This window comes from Trachemys scripta, chromosome 1, assembly GCF_013100865.1.
Source record: "Trachemys scripta elegans isolate TJP31775 chromosome 1, CAS_Tse_1.0, whole genome shotgun sequence".
NCBI classification, from domain to species: domain Eukaryota; kingdom Metazoa; phylum Chordata; order Testudines; family Emydidae; genus Trachemys; species Trachemys scripta.
Genome location: NC_048298.1, coordinates 90,460,307 through 90,477,302, shown reverse-complemented (window position 1 = coordinate 90,477,302; position 16,996 = coordinate 90,460,307). Strand labels below are relative to the sequence as shown.

Sequence of the window (16,996 nt, the reverse complement as noted above, 5' to 3'; positions counted from 1 at the left end):
TCCTATGCACCTCGAAACAACAAGAGAGTGCCATTTTTTTCCTGGCCTTGTGGTTAATGTCGAGGAGAAGGATTCAGAAGATCTGGGTTCTATTCCTGAGTCTGCTACTGACTCAGTGGCCAACCTGAGGCCAGTCACTTTACTGCAGTGTGCCTCAGTTTCCCTTCATGTAAATTGGGAATAACAATGCTTGCCTACCTTCCAAAGGGGTCATGAGCCTAAATTCATTAACGTGTGTAAAGTGCTTTGAGGTCCTCTTACAGTAAGTGCCTTATAAGGCCCATGTTTCTTCCCCTTTCCACTTATTAAAGTAAAGGAATGCTTCCTTAATGTTTGTCTGACTGGCAGGGGTGGGTTAAAGCCAATGCATTACTCATACCTGCTCAGTTCTCAAGGTTATTTGGGGAGAGAACTCACTGCGTAGGTTGCAAGTTTAAAAAAAACACAGATCCTGTATATATCATAAAATAAGGACATTCCCCTTAGGATGGTGTCCAACAGGCATGACGTACAGCTGAGATGTGATCACTCCTGCTGCTCGTGAGCCCTGCCCAATGCTAGAAGGATCCTTGATGAGATCCTTGTGATGGGAATCCATGGATGTGTATGCCACAGTAAGTCCAGCTGCACCAGCTGGGAAGGGAAGGTGGCTGTTGTGCTCCAGACTGTTCAGCTGCCAGTGGACTCCAGCCCGTCTCTCTCTGCAGGGGTCACCTGTGGGGTGCGTGCTATTCTGCCACCATCCCCTTGTCCATTCTTGCACAGCCCTTTGTGACAGTCGCCACAGGTAAGTGCCAGGCTGGGGTTATTGCAGCCTGCTAAGTTGGAGCCTGATGGCTTGTCACTGCTGCTCTCTCTCTCATTTCCATTCCAAAACGTATGGATTGAAGGGCTGAATTTTCTACCTTGGGGTTCTGGGGACTTGAGTTCTGCTCTTGTAGGGCTCCTGAGGACTCCAGCTCCACTCTCAGGACTTATACTGTTGCCAGAAACTCTTGAATAAAAATGCACCCTGTGCTTTGTAAAGCCGTTGTCATTCATTTCCTCTGCCTCTCCAGCTTCAGTGAGGAGCATATTAGCATATTATCAATGTGTTCATGGGTTCATCAGTACCCCCTTGTTTTTAACACTTTCCCCACCAGCCGGATGGAAAAGCACGAATGCGTTGAAAGCTGTTTGCACTGCATGGAGGGCGTGAACACCCTGCCCTCTCATCTCAAGCACCCATCACTTCCTCCTGCTGGTGTCATACCTGTCGCTCAAACTGGGTCTTGGATTGTTTTAAACTCACTCTCTGTCTCTCCTGTTGCAGGATGGTGGAATATTCCCTGGACCTCCAAAACATTAACTTGTCTGCAATCCGTACTGTCCGTGTCCTGAGGCCCCTCAAAGCCATCAACCGGGTGCCTAGTAAGTCGTTCTTCCCTCTCACCGGCACCCCATTTCATCTGCACTTCACCCTTGTCTGTGCCGTTTTTATCCATTGCTCTGCTGCTGTGTCTGGGATCTCTTCCCCCATTGATTGTCCAGCCCTGGACCTCCAGGTAGCTGGATTGACCTTGTTGTCTGTAAAACAGGTATGCATGTATACTCTAGGTGGATCACCAAAACAATGGCCCCTAGATTCCAGTCCCAGCTGTGGACCATTGGCTGGCTCAGGAACTGGGAGATAGGTTTGGGATACTTAGCCTTCCCGCTCTAAATCACCAATCCCTCAGTTGGGCGGTGAGTACCGAAGAGCTCAAGGATGTTGGGAGAATGGGATTGAGAGCCACTAGTTCCAATCCAGGTGTAGGTTAAATTCCTGTGTACCTGAGATTCTCAGCCTAGCCCTTCATTTTGTCTCCAACCACCCCCATCCCACCCTCCAAAAAAAACCTCTTCTCAAAGGGCTTTGCAAAGACTGCCAGGCTGGGTTGTGAGGAGTGTGTGAACAGTAAGGCTACACGTGGTGTCGTTCTGTCTATCGTGCCCAATTGATGACCAAAGTGCTGGAGCTGGGAGTTGGCAATAAAGCAAGAATTTTTTTTGTCTCATGTAAGAATATGGAAGGGGTGAGACTGCCTGTAGAGTCATGGTGAGGTGTGTGGTGGGGGATGGATGAGCAGTGAGATCCGGTGGGAGAGGGGTGAGGGGGTTGATTTCTACTACCTTCTGCACCATTCTTCAGTTTCCTCTCATTTAAAAATACACCAGCCCAGCTCTGCGTGGGGGTGAACAACAATGGTGTATTTTATCTATTCCTTGCTGCGTACTTTCTCCTTTCCCTCTTGTCCTGGTTCCCACCTCTGCAGCTCTGTGTATATGCAGCATGTATGAGTCAGGGCTGTGAGCTCCGCTGAGGATTGAGCTGTCAGGATCTGATGGGCCGAGCCCGAACCTGGAGGCACAAGCAGCTTTCTACAGCTCCCTGGCCCAGCTAAATGGTTTGGCTCAGATCTGAGAAACAGGCCCACCCTGGTGTTAATTTCACTGTGGCGGGAAGGGGGTGAGGAGGGGTACCATACACAGGATCCAGCCATGTATCTGCTGTGTTCATATGACACTTCTCTCTTTCCTTCTTTTCCCTGCAGTCAATGGACACTGACCCCTGCCATGTGACAGGGGTATAATCTTTTGTAACCCTGCCCCATCTCATGTGGCAAGGGCTGGGAAACAGAAACTAGCCTCTTACCTGCGTGTCACATCTTTATTACGCTCCACCTCTCTTCCTTTGCCTTTTCCTCCGCATCTCCTCTTTCTTGATTCAGTTCTGATAACTATAGAGCACAGTAAGGTAGACAAGGATTGCTTGTGTCACCACAGGACGTATCCACTCTATATGGCACAGGTATCATGGTGGTTATAACAGGGGAGTGGATTTGATGCAGTGGGCCAATTTCATGCCATTGAAGTCAGTGGAGTTACACCAGCAATGAATTTATCCCACTGTGTCTGTCTGGTATTTCAGGTCATGCCTTGCTCAGTGAAAACAGCTGTCACGTAAGACATTGTGACACTTTCAGCATTTCTCCCCAGGTTTTATACTGAGTTTTTCTTCCTTACCATATAACAAGAAGTCTCTTTCTTCTCCCCCCTTTAATGCCGCCGGCTCTCACTTTTATCAGGCTATCCACAATGACCAAGACCTCCTTAGGGCTCTCCCACAGGGCTGAGGCCAATCCCATTCCATACCTCAGTGTCTTCATTCCCTTCTCCAGAGCTGAGGGGAAGTTTATTACAGGTGAGAGCAGGCAAGAAACTAAATGAAAGAAACTCAGTTGACAGGCTGTCTCCTGAGGATGTGTGCCAAGGACATTTTAATTATTGGGGCCCAGAACTAAAAACAAAGCTAGACAGATCAAAATGAAGCCCTGCATTCTTATCTCTCTTATACGAGTGTAAATAAGGAGTAGCTCCACTAGAATCAATGCAGTTACACCTTGGGAAAACCAGTGTGAGATCAGAATCAGGCCCACAAAACTAGATTCAGAGATGTTAAAGCCAAAAGGGACCATTGTGATCATCTAGTCTGACCTCCTGCATAACACAGGCCAGAGAATTTCACCCACTTATCCCTTTATAGAGCCCAATAACTTGCCATACAGCCACTTCTAGGCATTTCTTCCCTACACTGGTCCCTCTTCTAAACTCTACTTCTCTCCACTATAGCAGTGTCTGTGTGGAACTAATACTGGTTTAGTTTCTATTCTGCTATCAGGCATTTATATCTCTGACTGTCTACATAGATATATGGTTATATGTGCAATAGTTCTGGATGAAGAGGCACTTTCATTATTAAATGAAAAAATAAATTTCCTTGGATAGGAAGACTGTCCTGTGGAGTGAAAACTGGCTAAAAGGCTGTAAACAAAGGCTAATGATAAATGGGAATGTGCTGAGGTGGAAGCAAGTGTCTAGTGAGGTACAGCCAATATCACCAATAGGCCCTTTTGTCAGAAATCTTATTGAATGTCTTTTTAAAATTCTTCATTAATGATGTGGAAGAAGGAGCAAAGCACATTAAGGAGATTTGCAGACGATAGTAAAACTGGAGGAGTTGCAGACACTAGGCAAGACAGAGAAATAATACAAAGGGATGGAGAGAGAATAGACACCTGGGCAGAAAGTAACAAAAGGAGAAAACTGGAGGGGCGGGGGAAGGAAGGAGTGATCTGCAGCGCACATGTTTAATGTGAGGGAGGAGGACTCTGAGAGATAGCAGTGGTGAGATAGACACAGGGCCACGTTTTCAAAAGAGCTTAGTGCTACATTTAGGCAACTAAATAGGGGCCAGACTTTCAAAAGACCTCAGCACCCAATGTGAACCCAGTAAGCTGAGCTCTTTTGAACATCTGGCTATGTGTTTTGGTGCCTCCCAGAGAGCTGAGTTCTTTGGAAACTTTCTTCCCAGTCATGGGCGCTACACTCTTCTGAAAATTCCTGCCCATGGAGTGAGAGCAGGCAGCAAAGATGAGATGAGTTTGCAATGTGCAATGGCAGCATACAAGTTTGCTATAACTTTGGGCTTCATATGCCAAGAGTAAATCTAGACTAGAAATTAGAAGAAGGTTTCTAATCATCAAAGGAGTAAGATTCTGGACCAGCCTTCTAATAGGAGTACTGAGGCAAGCAACCTAACTAGTCTTAAAATGAGGCTTGATATATTTATGAATGGGATTATATGACGGGTTGCTTGCGATAGCAGGGAAGTGGACTCAATGACCCAGGAGGTCCCTTCCAGTCCTGTGTTCCTAATATTCCCTCTCTACATGGTCTTATCCAGAACCTTGTTTTCAAATCATTGCACCGTATTACCAGAATATATTAGAAGGCATTCATAGAAGAGCAACCATAATGATCAGGAAGCTGGAGGGATTTGATTGATGAGGGAAGATTTTTAAAAAGTGAAATAGGTCTAGCTTGGCTAAGCAGGGATGTCTAAACAGGAGGACATGATAACAACCCACAAATAATTGATTTGTGAACTGATTTTTTGGTGTGCTGCCTAGGCTATAACTTAGAGTGATGGGATGAAATTAATAAAGAAGAAATGTAGAGTGAATAATAGGAAGAACTTCCTTATACTGAAATCTGGTAAGCCATGGAATAGTCTCTCAAGGGAAGTGGTGGAAGCCCCGTTGGTTGTATATGACATGATTGAAGTATATGAAATAATAAATGGTACAGACAAAGTAGATCGGGAACTTCTGTTAACACAAGAACAAGGGGACATTCGATGAAATTAAAAGGAAATGCTTTTTCACACAATGCATAATTAGACCATGGAATTCACTGGCCCAAGAAGTCATTGAGGCCAAAACTTAGCAAGATTCAAAAGGAGATTAGACATTTGTATGGATGTTAAGAATATCTAGAATTATCATAGTTAATGATAACAAGTTTTGTAAGAGACATTAAACTCCATGATTCAGGGTTTGAGCCAATCTCTAAACTACTGGGGAATAGAAGTTTCTTGTACCTTCATCTGAAGCATCTGGTGCTGGCCATTGTCAGAGACAGGACACTGGTCTGGATGGGCCCAGGGTCAGATCCAATCTGGCTACTCCTGTGTAATTTTTAAATTAGACTGGACAAAATACTAGAAGCCCAGTTTTTATAATACTGTATGTCTCACCCATGCATTAGCATTCAGGCTTCTCTCTCACATTCCTGCCTTTAGCCTTATGAGTGCTGCCTTTCAAGGTTTTGTGTGAAGGTGCATGAAACAGAAATGATAGGCTGTTGTGGTCCTATAACCATTCAATTTAATTCAGTAACATTGTATTGGCGTGACAAGCTATGCAAGCCAACAAATTGTAAAGGGGAGAAAGACCCTTCAGGTGTCTGTCAAAGGTAGTTACAATCTGCTCACGGTAGGTCTTCAGACTGGGTTTGGGGTATTTTTCCACATCCTTTGGTTATTATTGTCCATTTCTGATTCAGTGGTAGGTTGCTATGTAAAATGTCATCTATGTCATCTCTTTTCTTCTCATCCTCTCAGGGTAATGCAGTTTTTCCTAACTGCTTTTTAATGGAAAGTCTTTAATCATTTCTGATAATTTGAGGAAATATCTCTTACTCCATCATATTTTTGACATTGGAGCACAAAACGTCTCTTCAATTCACTCTGCTGTCACATTGGTTGCACTGTCCTTTTGCACTTTACTATGTCTCCCCCAGTCTCTGCCTCAAATTTATGGTCACTGATTCTTAATTTGATAAGAGTCGTCACAGACTGCACAGAGGTGAAGAAATCTGCTAATGTGAAGGTTCTGTGGCGGGATCTGTAGTAGACTGTTGCATAGCAACTCTGTTGAATAGGAAGCATATGTGTCTATTAATAAATAGTGTATGAGTGTAGGAATATATGTGGGGGGGTTGCATATACATCTCTCAATATAGTATTATCTCTCATATACAATATGGCATATTATTATTTAGAGTTGTGTGGGAACAGGGATTTCCATTTCGTGCGGAATTCTGTGATTTCAAGGTTTGTTTCAATCCTAATTGGAACAAAAACAAAAAAGTTCACATTTTCACTTGAAACAAAATTTCTTCTCTTCCACCACAAAAGAAAATCATTTTTGGTCGATCAAAACATTTCATTTTGGATTGTTACTAAAAAATTGTATAAATGTCACATTAAAGTAAAAGAAATTTTGAAATGAAAAATCAAAGCATCTGAAAATATTGAAACAGAAAGTTTTCACCTTATTGAAACTTTTTTTTTCCAAAAAAATTTCCAAAATGAAATTTCATTGATACATTCCTGTGGGAAGTTTCGGTTTTGATGAAATGGCATTTTCTGATGGAAAACTGTTCCACTAGAAAATTTTCCACCAGCTCAGTTGTTGTTGTTCATTTATATTGCAGAAGCTCCTAGAAGCCAACCTGGTCAGGTTCCCATGCTTTTCAATTGCCAATCTCAAAAAGCTTTCCAGAAGTGTATTAGTTTTATCATCCTCTTGTTACAGAACGGGCGACTGAGGCACAATGAGTCACCAGCAGAGTCAGGAATAGAACCGACATCTCCTGATTCGCAGTCCTATGTTCAGCCCACTAGACCAAAACAATAATATAAAAATAATCTAAAGCAGCTGAACCCTGGGATGGCAAGCACAAAGCAGTTCAATATTTACTTGCCTGCCTTAAATCTGTATTCCACACCCAGATGTTTGGTGTCATATCAGTGCCTAGGACAGAGAGATTTATATGGATGTAAACCCCACTTGCAGCACCGTGGAGAAATGATGGCTTTTGACTTCTCTCCAGTGTGTTTTTGAGGAACTAATTTCAATGGAGAGTGTATGTGAAATTAGCTTCTGATAGGGAGATGTATTAGGCTGTGGAACAGTCTGTCTTAAAACTAGACTGTTTCCCTGTGGGAAACAGTCCTGCCATGGCTTGGGGATCTAATAGGTCTTTTCCATCTCTAACTTTTAAAATTCCATTATAAGCCCCTTGTTTCAGATACTATTAACTTTCTGAAAAAAATTATTCTTATTTGTTTTCTGTCCAAAGGCAACTTAGTTTTGGAAAATGTAAAATTCCACTTGACTATTTTTGAACTGTATTTTCTTATTTCAGATGGGGTTTTTGTGCATAGATAACTCAAAGCCAGATTCCCCTCCCCCCAAAAATTTCAAATTTGCCATGCACTAAGTTTTCTGTTGTTGTTAATAAATGTTTGTGGAGCACCATATGTGTACATGTCCCCCCACCCCACAACCAAAAAGTAACAATACCTGGCAATTGCACAGCACTTTTCATCAGTAGATCTTCAAGCAAAAAAAAAAAAAAAGGGGGGGGGGGGCAAGGCAAAGGAGTTTACAATCTAAGGCTATGTCTATTCTATGGATCTTACAGCAGCACTGCTACCACTGCAGCTGCATCGCTGTAAGGTCTCCCGTGTAGCTGCTCTATGCCAGTGGGAGAGAGCTCTCCTGCCAGCATAATTAAACCACCCCCAATGAGCAGCGGTAGCTATGTCACCTGTTTTTTCACACCCCTGACCAACAAAAGTTTGGCTGACAAGAGCGCTAGAGTAGACATAGCCTAAGGGTATGTCTATACTACGAAAATAGGTCGATTTAATACAGGGGTCTCAAACGGGTGATTTTCTGTGGCCCGTGAGCCCCTCACAGCCCCGCCGCCCTCCCCCAGTGTTTACCAGAGCGGCTCCAGCTGGACGTGCACCGGGAGCAGGGCATGCTCCCTGCCTGCCTGCCCTGCCCTGCCCTGCGCAGCTCCGGGGAAGAGGCTGAAACATGGGGAAGGGGGGGCAGAGGGGCTGTGTATGTCTGTTGCTTCAGGCAGCGCCCCCAGCAGCTCCAATTGGCCGTGAACAGGGAGCTGCTGGGGGCAGGGAGGGGGCAGAGTTGGGGAAGGGGTTGGAATGGGGGCAGGGAAGGGGTGGGAAGAGGCGGGGCAGGGGCGGGGCCTCATGGAAGGAGTGGAGTGGGGGCGGGGCCGAGGGCGGTGGGAGGGGAGGTGTCAATAATGCGGCCCTCGGGCCAATGTACTAGTCCTCATGTGGCCCTCATGGTCATTTGAGTTTGAGACCCCTGATTTAATAGAAGTCGATTTTTTAGAAATGTATTTGATACAGTCGATTGTGTGTGTCCCCACTAAGCACATTAAGTCGGCGGTGTGCGTCCACAGTACCAAGACTAGCATCGACTTTCGGAGCGTTGCACTGTGGTAGCTATCCCACAGTTCCCGCAGTCTTGCCGCCTATTGGAATTCTAGGTTGAGCTCCCAATGCCTGATGAGGCAAAAACATTGTCACGGTTGGTTCTGGGTATGTGTCGTCAGGCCCCCCCTCCATGAAAACAACGGCAAAAAATCATTTCTCGCCTTTTTTCCTGGGTTACCCATGCAGACGACATATCACGGCAAGCATGGAGCCCGCTCAGCTCACTGTCACCGTATAATCTCCTGGGTGCTGTTAGCAGACACGGTACTGCAGTGCTACACAGCAGCATCCCCTTGCCTTGCCTTGCGGACGGCAGACAGTACAATACGACTGCTAGCCGTTGTCGTCGTCCCATGGCTGCTCCTGGCCGACCTCAGTTAGGTTGGTCGGGGGCGCCTGGGCAAACATGGGTACTCCTGGCCAGCCTCGGTGAGGTCGGTCGGGGGTGCCTGGACAAAAATGGGAATGACTGCAGGTCATTCTCTTCTTTAAGTTTTGTCTAATGGAGATTCAGTCCTGCCTGGAATATCATGCCAGCTGGAGACTTCTGCCTCAGGCTGTTCTCCCAGTCGGCAGCACCGCGCGGTCGCACCTACCCCAGCCTACCCCTTGTTCCCATGGCTCATGAAGCCTGGACAGTAGTAAGGAGCAGTTCAACTATAGGCTGAGCAAGTGCATAATGGTGGTAAAATATGCCTTTGGACATTTAAAAGCTCGCTGGCGCAGTTTACTGACTCGGTTAGACCTCAGCGAAACCAATATTCCCATCGTTATTACTGCTTGCTGTGTGCTCCACAATATCTGTGAGAGTAAGGGGGAGATGTTTATGGCGAGCTGGGATGTTGAGGCAAATCGCCTGGCCGCTGATTACATGCAGCCAGACATCAGGGCGGTTAGAAGAGCACAGCAGGGTGCGCTGTGCATCAGAGAAGCTTTGAAAACCAGTTTCATGACTGGCCAGGCTACAGTGTGAAAGTTCTGTTTGTTTCTCCTTGATGAAAACCCACCCCCTTGGTTCACTCTACTTCCCTGTAAGCCAACCGCCCTCCCCTCCCCCCTTTGATCTCCGCTTTCAGAGGCAATAAAATCATTGTTGTTTCAAATTCATGCATTCTTTATTAATTCGTCACACAAATGGGAGGATAACTGCCAAGGTAGCCCGGGAGGGGTGGGGGAAGAGGGAAGCACAGGGGTGGGGTAGTTGTAGGGGCGCCCCCTAGAATGGCATACAGCTCATCATAGAAGCGGCATGTCTGGGGCTCTGACCCGGAGCGGCCGTTTGCCTCTCTGGTTCTTTAGTAGGCTTCACGCGGCACTGCTGCGGGTTCCTGTTATAACCTCTGTCCTTCATGCCCTTGGAGATTTTTTCAAATATTCCGGCATTTTGTCTTTTGGAACGGAGTTCGGATAGCACGGATTCGTCTCCCCATATAGCGATCAGATGCAGTACCTCCCATTCAGTCCATGCTGGAGCTCTTTTGCGATTCTGGGACTCCATGGTCACCTGTGCTGATGAGCTCTGCATGGTCACCTGTGCTGATCAGCTTGCTACGCTGGCCAAACAGGAAATGAAATTCAAAAGTTCGCAAGGCTTTTCTTGTCTATTTGGCCAGTGCATCTGAGTTGAGAGTGCTGTCCAGAGTGGTCACAATGGAGCACTCTGGGATAGCTCCCGGAGGCCAATACCGTCGAATTGCATCCACACTACCCCAAATTCGACCCAGCAGGGTCGATTTCAGTGCTAATCTCCTTGTCGGGGAGAAGTACAGAAATCGATTTTAAGAGCCCTTTAAGTTGACAAAAATGGCTTCGTCGTGTGGATGGGTGCAGGGTTAAATCAATCTAACGCTGCTAAATTCGACCTAAACTCGTAGTGTAGACCAGGGCTAAGGACAAGATTTTCACTTGCCCTCTGTGCCCAGGCAGTAAAGGTAAGGGGCATAAGAGCCCTCCTTATTCCTCTGCATGGGCTACCTGCATTGCCAGTCCATAAGCAGGGGAGAGAGCAGGCTCTGTGGATTTGTGATTCTGTGCCCCAGGAAGGTAGGCAGGGAATGGGTGAAGAGGAGTGAGGAATAGGCAGAGCCTTGGCTTTATCCCCCAACATGCTGGCCAGTGGAGCTGAGCCAAAGCAGAGGGGGATGAAATCTGTGCCTGCTGTAGGCCAGTAGAAGATGGCGTTCCTTTGAGAGCCAGGGGAGATCACGAAAGGAGTTGTAACTCAAAGTCATGGTTCCTTCCATAGAGTACTCCTGGGTAAGACAGCTGTTTGTCACCCCTTTCTATGGCTAAGGAGCAATGCCTTAATGTAGCCCTAAATCAGACAAGCATGTACAGTCTACAGAAGAGCAATAGAAAGAGAAGATGGAGAGTGAACAGGGCAGCATAGAATTCAATGCTGGCAAGTGAAATGAAAGAGGTGGCTCTGAAGCAGGGAGAAAAGTGGATATGGTTGATAAACAAGAAGTGAGAGGCCATTCCTGCTCTAAATGTGGTGTGAAGAAAGATGCGACATTGATCTTGGAAGAAGAGTGGGAAGAAGGGGAAATACTGGGGGTGAGAAATGGGAGGAGAGGGAAATGTCAGCAAGTGTCAGTAGGAAAAAAGTTCATTTACAATCGAATAACTAAGTGAGAAGTGTTTGGAAATCAGCATTTAATACTACCTCATTAATCAATTTACCAAGGTCTAGACTAGTTCTAGACACACATAGGGATATCTAGAAATAATCCTGGTGCTGTCGTACAGATACATTCAAATAAAAATGTCATGCACTGGCCTTTATTTAAATGAATGATCCATCAAAAGAATTTTTTTAAACAAAAATTAAATTAAATTAAACTGATGTCAATGCAGCATCATGGCAGAGATTTTAGATCCACGAGAGTCAGGGAATTCCAAAGTTAAACTTCCTACAGTATTGTTAACGCTACCACATTGCACATGTGGGGACAAATTTTCAAAAGAGCTCTGCTCCCTTTTAGGCTCATAAACAGGCCAGTGAGAAGGTGTAAAGGCGCTCCAGCATGTCGGGGTTTACTGGGTTCCTGCCTGTCAAGTGGCCAATTTGGGCAGGGCTATGAAAGGACAAGAGAAGGATGTGACCTTTCTCCTCTCAGCTGGCTGAAGTTGGAAAGACCTCAGTTAGTTATTACCCAGTAGTTTGAGTTGATTTGTTCTGGCTGCAGTATTGCCAAACCCAATCATTCAAAAGTCATGTCCCAAAAATCATGAGATTGGCTTAGAAATCATGAAAGTTTAAAAAAAAATGTGGGGGTTCTTTTTATTTATCATATGGTTTTTGAACCTTTCAACCTGGGTCCTGTTTTTAATCTTTTCTCTGCAACCGTGAGGGATAGAAGCTTTTATTTCTTTTAAATGAAAGCTGGGATTGTCCTGTATTCACAAGTTGCTGCTTTTTGGCAGAAGACAAAGTGATTCATGTGTGTAAAGTTTGGATGGCCAGTTAATAAATATTTCGAAGTACTCTGGGATGCATTTGGATGAGAGCTGCTGTGTAAATATAAGTTCATTATCATTATACCTTCTGTTGTTGGCCTTCTCCTGCTCCGGTACGCTGCCTGTATTACTCGGAACCAGAGTCTCTGCAATCTGTCCCCTGCAGAACACTTCACCCTACCGAATCCTCATGCTGCACTACGCTGCCAGTCACCCTCACAGCCCGGGCAGCTGCTGAGAGCTAGCACCTGTTAATGCAGAGCTAGAACTGGGCGGGTCTGTGTTGACTTGGAATATTAATGTTGTCCCCAGAATCAGGGCCAGCGCACACCAGCACTTTGGCCTTGGCCCAGTGAAGCGTTCCCACCGGGCTTCTGACCCTCCTGCCCTGTGGTGGGTGTGTCTGAGGACTGGTCTATGCGCAGCCACCTCCTCATGCTCCAGCTGTCTAGCAAGGCTTGTGTGGCCTTCTTGTTCCCGTGCACCCCATCAGAAATGGAGAGGGTGTGCTAAGTTGCGTGGCTGAAATTGCTGGGGAGAGAAGCACTGTGGGGGCAGTGGAGGCCAACACAGAGAGAGGTGAAAAACAAAAACCAACACCCAGCTGCATCCCCTGGGGATATCATACCACTTCCTCAGGGATGGCCCCATTCCTTTCCCTGATTTAAATCCATGCCCAGTGGGCAACTTCCTCTGGCTGGCTGGCTCCCTATGGAATGGGGTCCTGCCCAGTTGCCTTTAGGGCCCAACTCTGGCTCCCCACAATGGTGCTGCAGCCTGTCAGGAGAAGGCATGGGCGTACCAGGGAGCAGTGAAGGAAAGAAGGAGAAAGACCAAAGGGCTCCTGAACAGGAAACTGGTGGTTTGTGAGAAACGGTGGAGATTCAGAGAGGGGGGTCACCAGAGTAATCAAGTGGGGGCGCAGGTCGGCAGAAGGCAGGGGGCAGAGAGGGAGCGGTGTGTATATATATGAAGGCAGTGGGGAGAGGGCAGGACGTAAATGGAGAGGAAGCTGATGCTCAGAGGGAGCGTACAGCACCAACACTTCTTTTTGTAGTGCCTTATCAGTGGGGAATCTGGACACCTTGCCTCAGGAGACCATTGTGATGGAGAGGAAAGCATAAGGGTTAGCAGGGCAACGGTTACCATTTGGGCTATGAGAGGACATTGGAGCATCGTACAGAATGAGTTTTCAAAGGTCTCAGGAAGCGGACTCTTTGGGGTATTCCTCCCCAGCTGCTTCCTGGCCTCTTCGCTTAATTTTTTCCTGCCAGTCTCTCTTCCCATGTACTTTTCTCTCACTGTGTTTTTTTCTCATTCTCATTCTCTCTTTCTTTCTCTCACCAGGTCTGTGCCTCCCCCTCTCTCCTTGTCTGACTCTCCCTCCCTCTCATCCGTTGTCTTTCCCCCCATCTCCATTTGTCCTTTTCCATTGGCAGAGCAGAAGCCACACTGGCTCACAGCGAGGAGTGAATATGAAAGGGACAATGACCTTTTCTGAGGCAGCCTTTGAAAACAGCCGTTCCCTGAGAAGAGAAAGGAAGAGGGGCTGGGCAGTCCAGAGAAAAAGGGGGAAGGGAGGGCATTAATGAAGCAACACTCAGCAACCAAACAGGCTTCCAGGGCATCAAATATGAAAAGGTTTGCTCTTCAAGGGGAAGAAAAGCAAGAAGCATGAAATATTCATGAGTGCCAGGTGTGGGCTATGAAAGGCGTCTCACCCTCCCCACTCACCCTCGCAGGAAGACTGGGGGGACACACAAGGCTGTATCTGCTGCAGGCAACCAAGGGAGGATTCTAGCTGGCTGGTTTCCCCCAGAAGACAGAGCTTGTGAAATGTTAGATAATAGTCCTCTACCACCCACCCATGCACACACCCCTGCGCACACTCAAAGGGTGGAGAATGGAAGAGCATGCCTGGCAGGTATTAGCCAGCTGAGGTTACTCTCAGTGGGGTGTCCCAAGGACTCAGACTATGGGCAGAATGGAAACATCTCACTGACTCCAACATGGCAGTGCTTCATCAAACCAGGCAGGACACCCTGCCATGAGGGCGGGTGGAGGGGAGAGAGGGTTACAAGAGAAGGAACCTTTTAAGAAAACAAAACCAAAATCCACTGACAAAAGCCAATATTTTGGGAAAGTAGCTGAATTCCCTCTTGGATTTGGACAGAGCAACTCTGCTCCTTGCTCTGGAGGAGCCCCAGGGCCCTTTCTGACAAGCTTCTGTCAACTTCAGAGAGTCCATGGTTCCCTCCAGACAGTTCCTGTCAGCCCCAATTAGCTTGGCCGTCACAGCTGAAACCTTCCTGAGCGGAAACACCTGGCATGTGCCAACCCTTGGGAAAGCAGAACCACGGTGAGCGATCCAGAAAGAACAAAGCAGGGGGCGTATGCTGCAACTTGCATGCTAAGCTAACAGAGCATGTGCAGAAGAGACCACCGACCCTTTAAAAACAAGCAACTAAAGCCCAATACATTTCTTTTCATGACACTGGACTGGTGGGAAAATTCTATTCCACTTAGGTGGTTATACCTTTCCCCATCACCGTGGTATCTGGGCACCTTCTAGGAGTGCATTAATGGACATGACTAGCATCTGTAGTATCAAAAGGAGAAGCAAGATTTGAGGCAACGAAGCCTTCCATTTGTTCAGTATCCACTGGTTCAAACAAACCAGGCAGAAGAGTATAATTCTCAGTACTCATCTTAACAGCATTATGGGCCAAACTACCAGTTTGGATTTTTGTGGAAGCCAAAGCAATTATCTTCCCCATCAGCATTTGGGACATAATGATCGGCAGGGGCACTGGAATACATAATTTTGCTGATTCCAATAGCCACTGCAGAATCTGAAGCATAATTCTGTCCCTCATCCAGGCAATGTGCCCCAACTGAATATGCCCAAGTTTTCCCTCCTTCCCTGCCCCAGTGTGCATTTCACAGGGATGTCATTAGGCTGGTTGGATTTTTCTGTGGTCTGCTCTTTGGTGGGAATTTTCAGAAACCAGAGACTAGATATAGAAGTAGGCAGTATTTGGGTAGACAGAAGCAGAGAGAAATGTTTGCCTTTTCTCATGCTATCCCCTGTGACTGAAACAGTGTCCCTGTCTCCAGGCACAGTGCAACCTCACTCTCCTGATTCAAACCCTACCTCAAAACTTGCTTCTTTCCTTGCTGATCCCCAGCCTTCATTCCACACACGGTCCACAAATTTTAATAGGTTAAATTCATTTAAAACAATCCAAAGAGGCACTAATGAGCTGTGTAAGTAACACATCACAAATGCACCACAACACCAATGATATACCTGAGATACCTAGATGATATTTTCATCCTCTGGACAGATGATTTAAACTCCCTCACAGATTTCCACTACAACTATCACCACCTGTCCATTAAACTCTTTCTGGAACACTCCCACACCAGCATCAACTTCCTGGATACCACAATCAGCTTCAACACTGGAACCCTATAGACAGCTAGATACAAGAAACCCATGGATCACCACACCTACCTTCACAGATCCAGGAGCCACCCCAGACACACCAAGAAATCTGTTATCTACAGCCGGGCACTCAGATACCACAGAATATGCTCCGAGGAGAAAGTCTGGGGTATACACTGTAATACACTTAAAACCACCTTCACCAAACAAGGACACTCCACCAGAGAAGCAGATCATATTGTGGAACAGGCCACCCAAATACCCCGAAAGAACCTGCTCCAATATGGAAATAAAACCCTCTCTGACTACATATCCCTAGTGGTCACCTACCACCCCACACTGGAACCCATACCGGGTATCATCCAACAACCACAACCCCTACTTGATGACCCCATCCTGAAAGAAATCTTTCCTGAACCCCCTTTTCTGGCCTTCAGACAACCCCCCAACCTCTCCAGATTCATCATCAGAAGCAAGCTCCCTACAGGCCAGACACATCAACTCGAAGCAGCCCCAGATCCTGCCAGAACAACAGGTGCAAAACCTGTAGACATATCTCCACTGCTTCAATGATCAACACCTCCCATGACATACCTTTCAAGATCCATGGGTCCTACACATGCCTATCACAACATGTGGTGTACCTCATCCAGTACACTATGGGTATGGGCTAAATGGGGATAAATGCCCTGCAGTGCTGCCCTCCACGCGCACAGTGTCCCAGAGCTCGAGCTCCATCCCAAGCCCAAAGGTCCATACAGCAATCTTTCAGCCCCAGAGCCTGGGCCCTGCAAGCGTGAGTCAGCTGATGCAGGTCAGTGGTGGGTTTTTTATCCCTGTGCAGACATACCCAAAATGTCCCGATAGCAACTATGTGGGTGAAGCAGACAATCACTACACGCTCAAATGAACTCACACAGAAAAATGATAAAAGACAAAAGCACCATATTACCTGTGGTTGAACACTTTTCACAACACCATCACTGTATATCTGACCTCTTAGTCCTCTTTCTCAAAGGAAACCCACACAACACTTTCAAAAGAGGAGCCTAGGAGCTTAACTTCATAACTCTGCTAGTCACTAAAAATCATAGACTGAATAGAAACACGGGGTTTATATCTTATTACAACAATCCGTAATCCACTCACAACCACCCCTCCAGCTGCCTTTCCATCCCCCCCTTCTTGTTTCCCCTATGACTGGAGGGGTGTTAATGGGGGTCCCTGGAAATATGTGTTAACTACTTATGCTAAACAATCTATTCCAAGCAACAGAGGGTCCTGTGGCACCTTTGAGACTAACAGAAGTATTGGGAGCATACGCTTTTGTGGGTAAGAACCTCACTTCTTCAGATGCAAGACATCTATTCCACCTTGCATTTAGCTGTGATACCCCGAGGGCAAACCTA

General features: G+C 46.5%; 1 protein-coding gene across 1 annotated transcript in view; it reads left to right on the top strand.

Moving 5' to 3' along the window:
- The window catches only part of CACNA1I (calcium voltage-gated channel subunit alpha1 I), a 116,542-nt gene that overhangs the window by 32,947 nt on the left and 66,599 nt on the right, over nt 1–16,996 (top strand). The window contains exon 3 of the mRNA XM_034790613.1: nt 1,313–1,410. Within this exon, the coding sequence (XP_034646504.1) occupies nt 1,313–1,410 (98 nt within the window). The remainder of the gene's footprint in view (nt 1–1,312; nt 1,411–16,996) is intronic.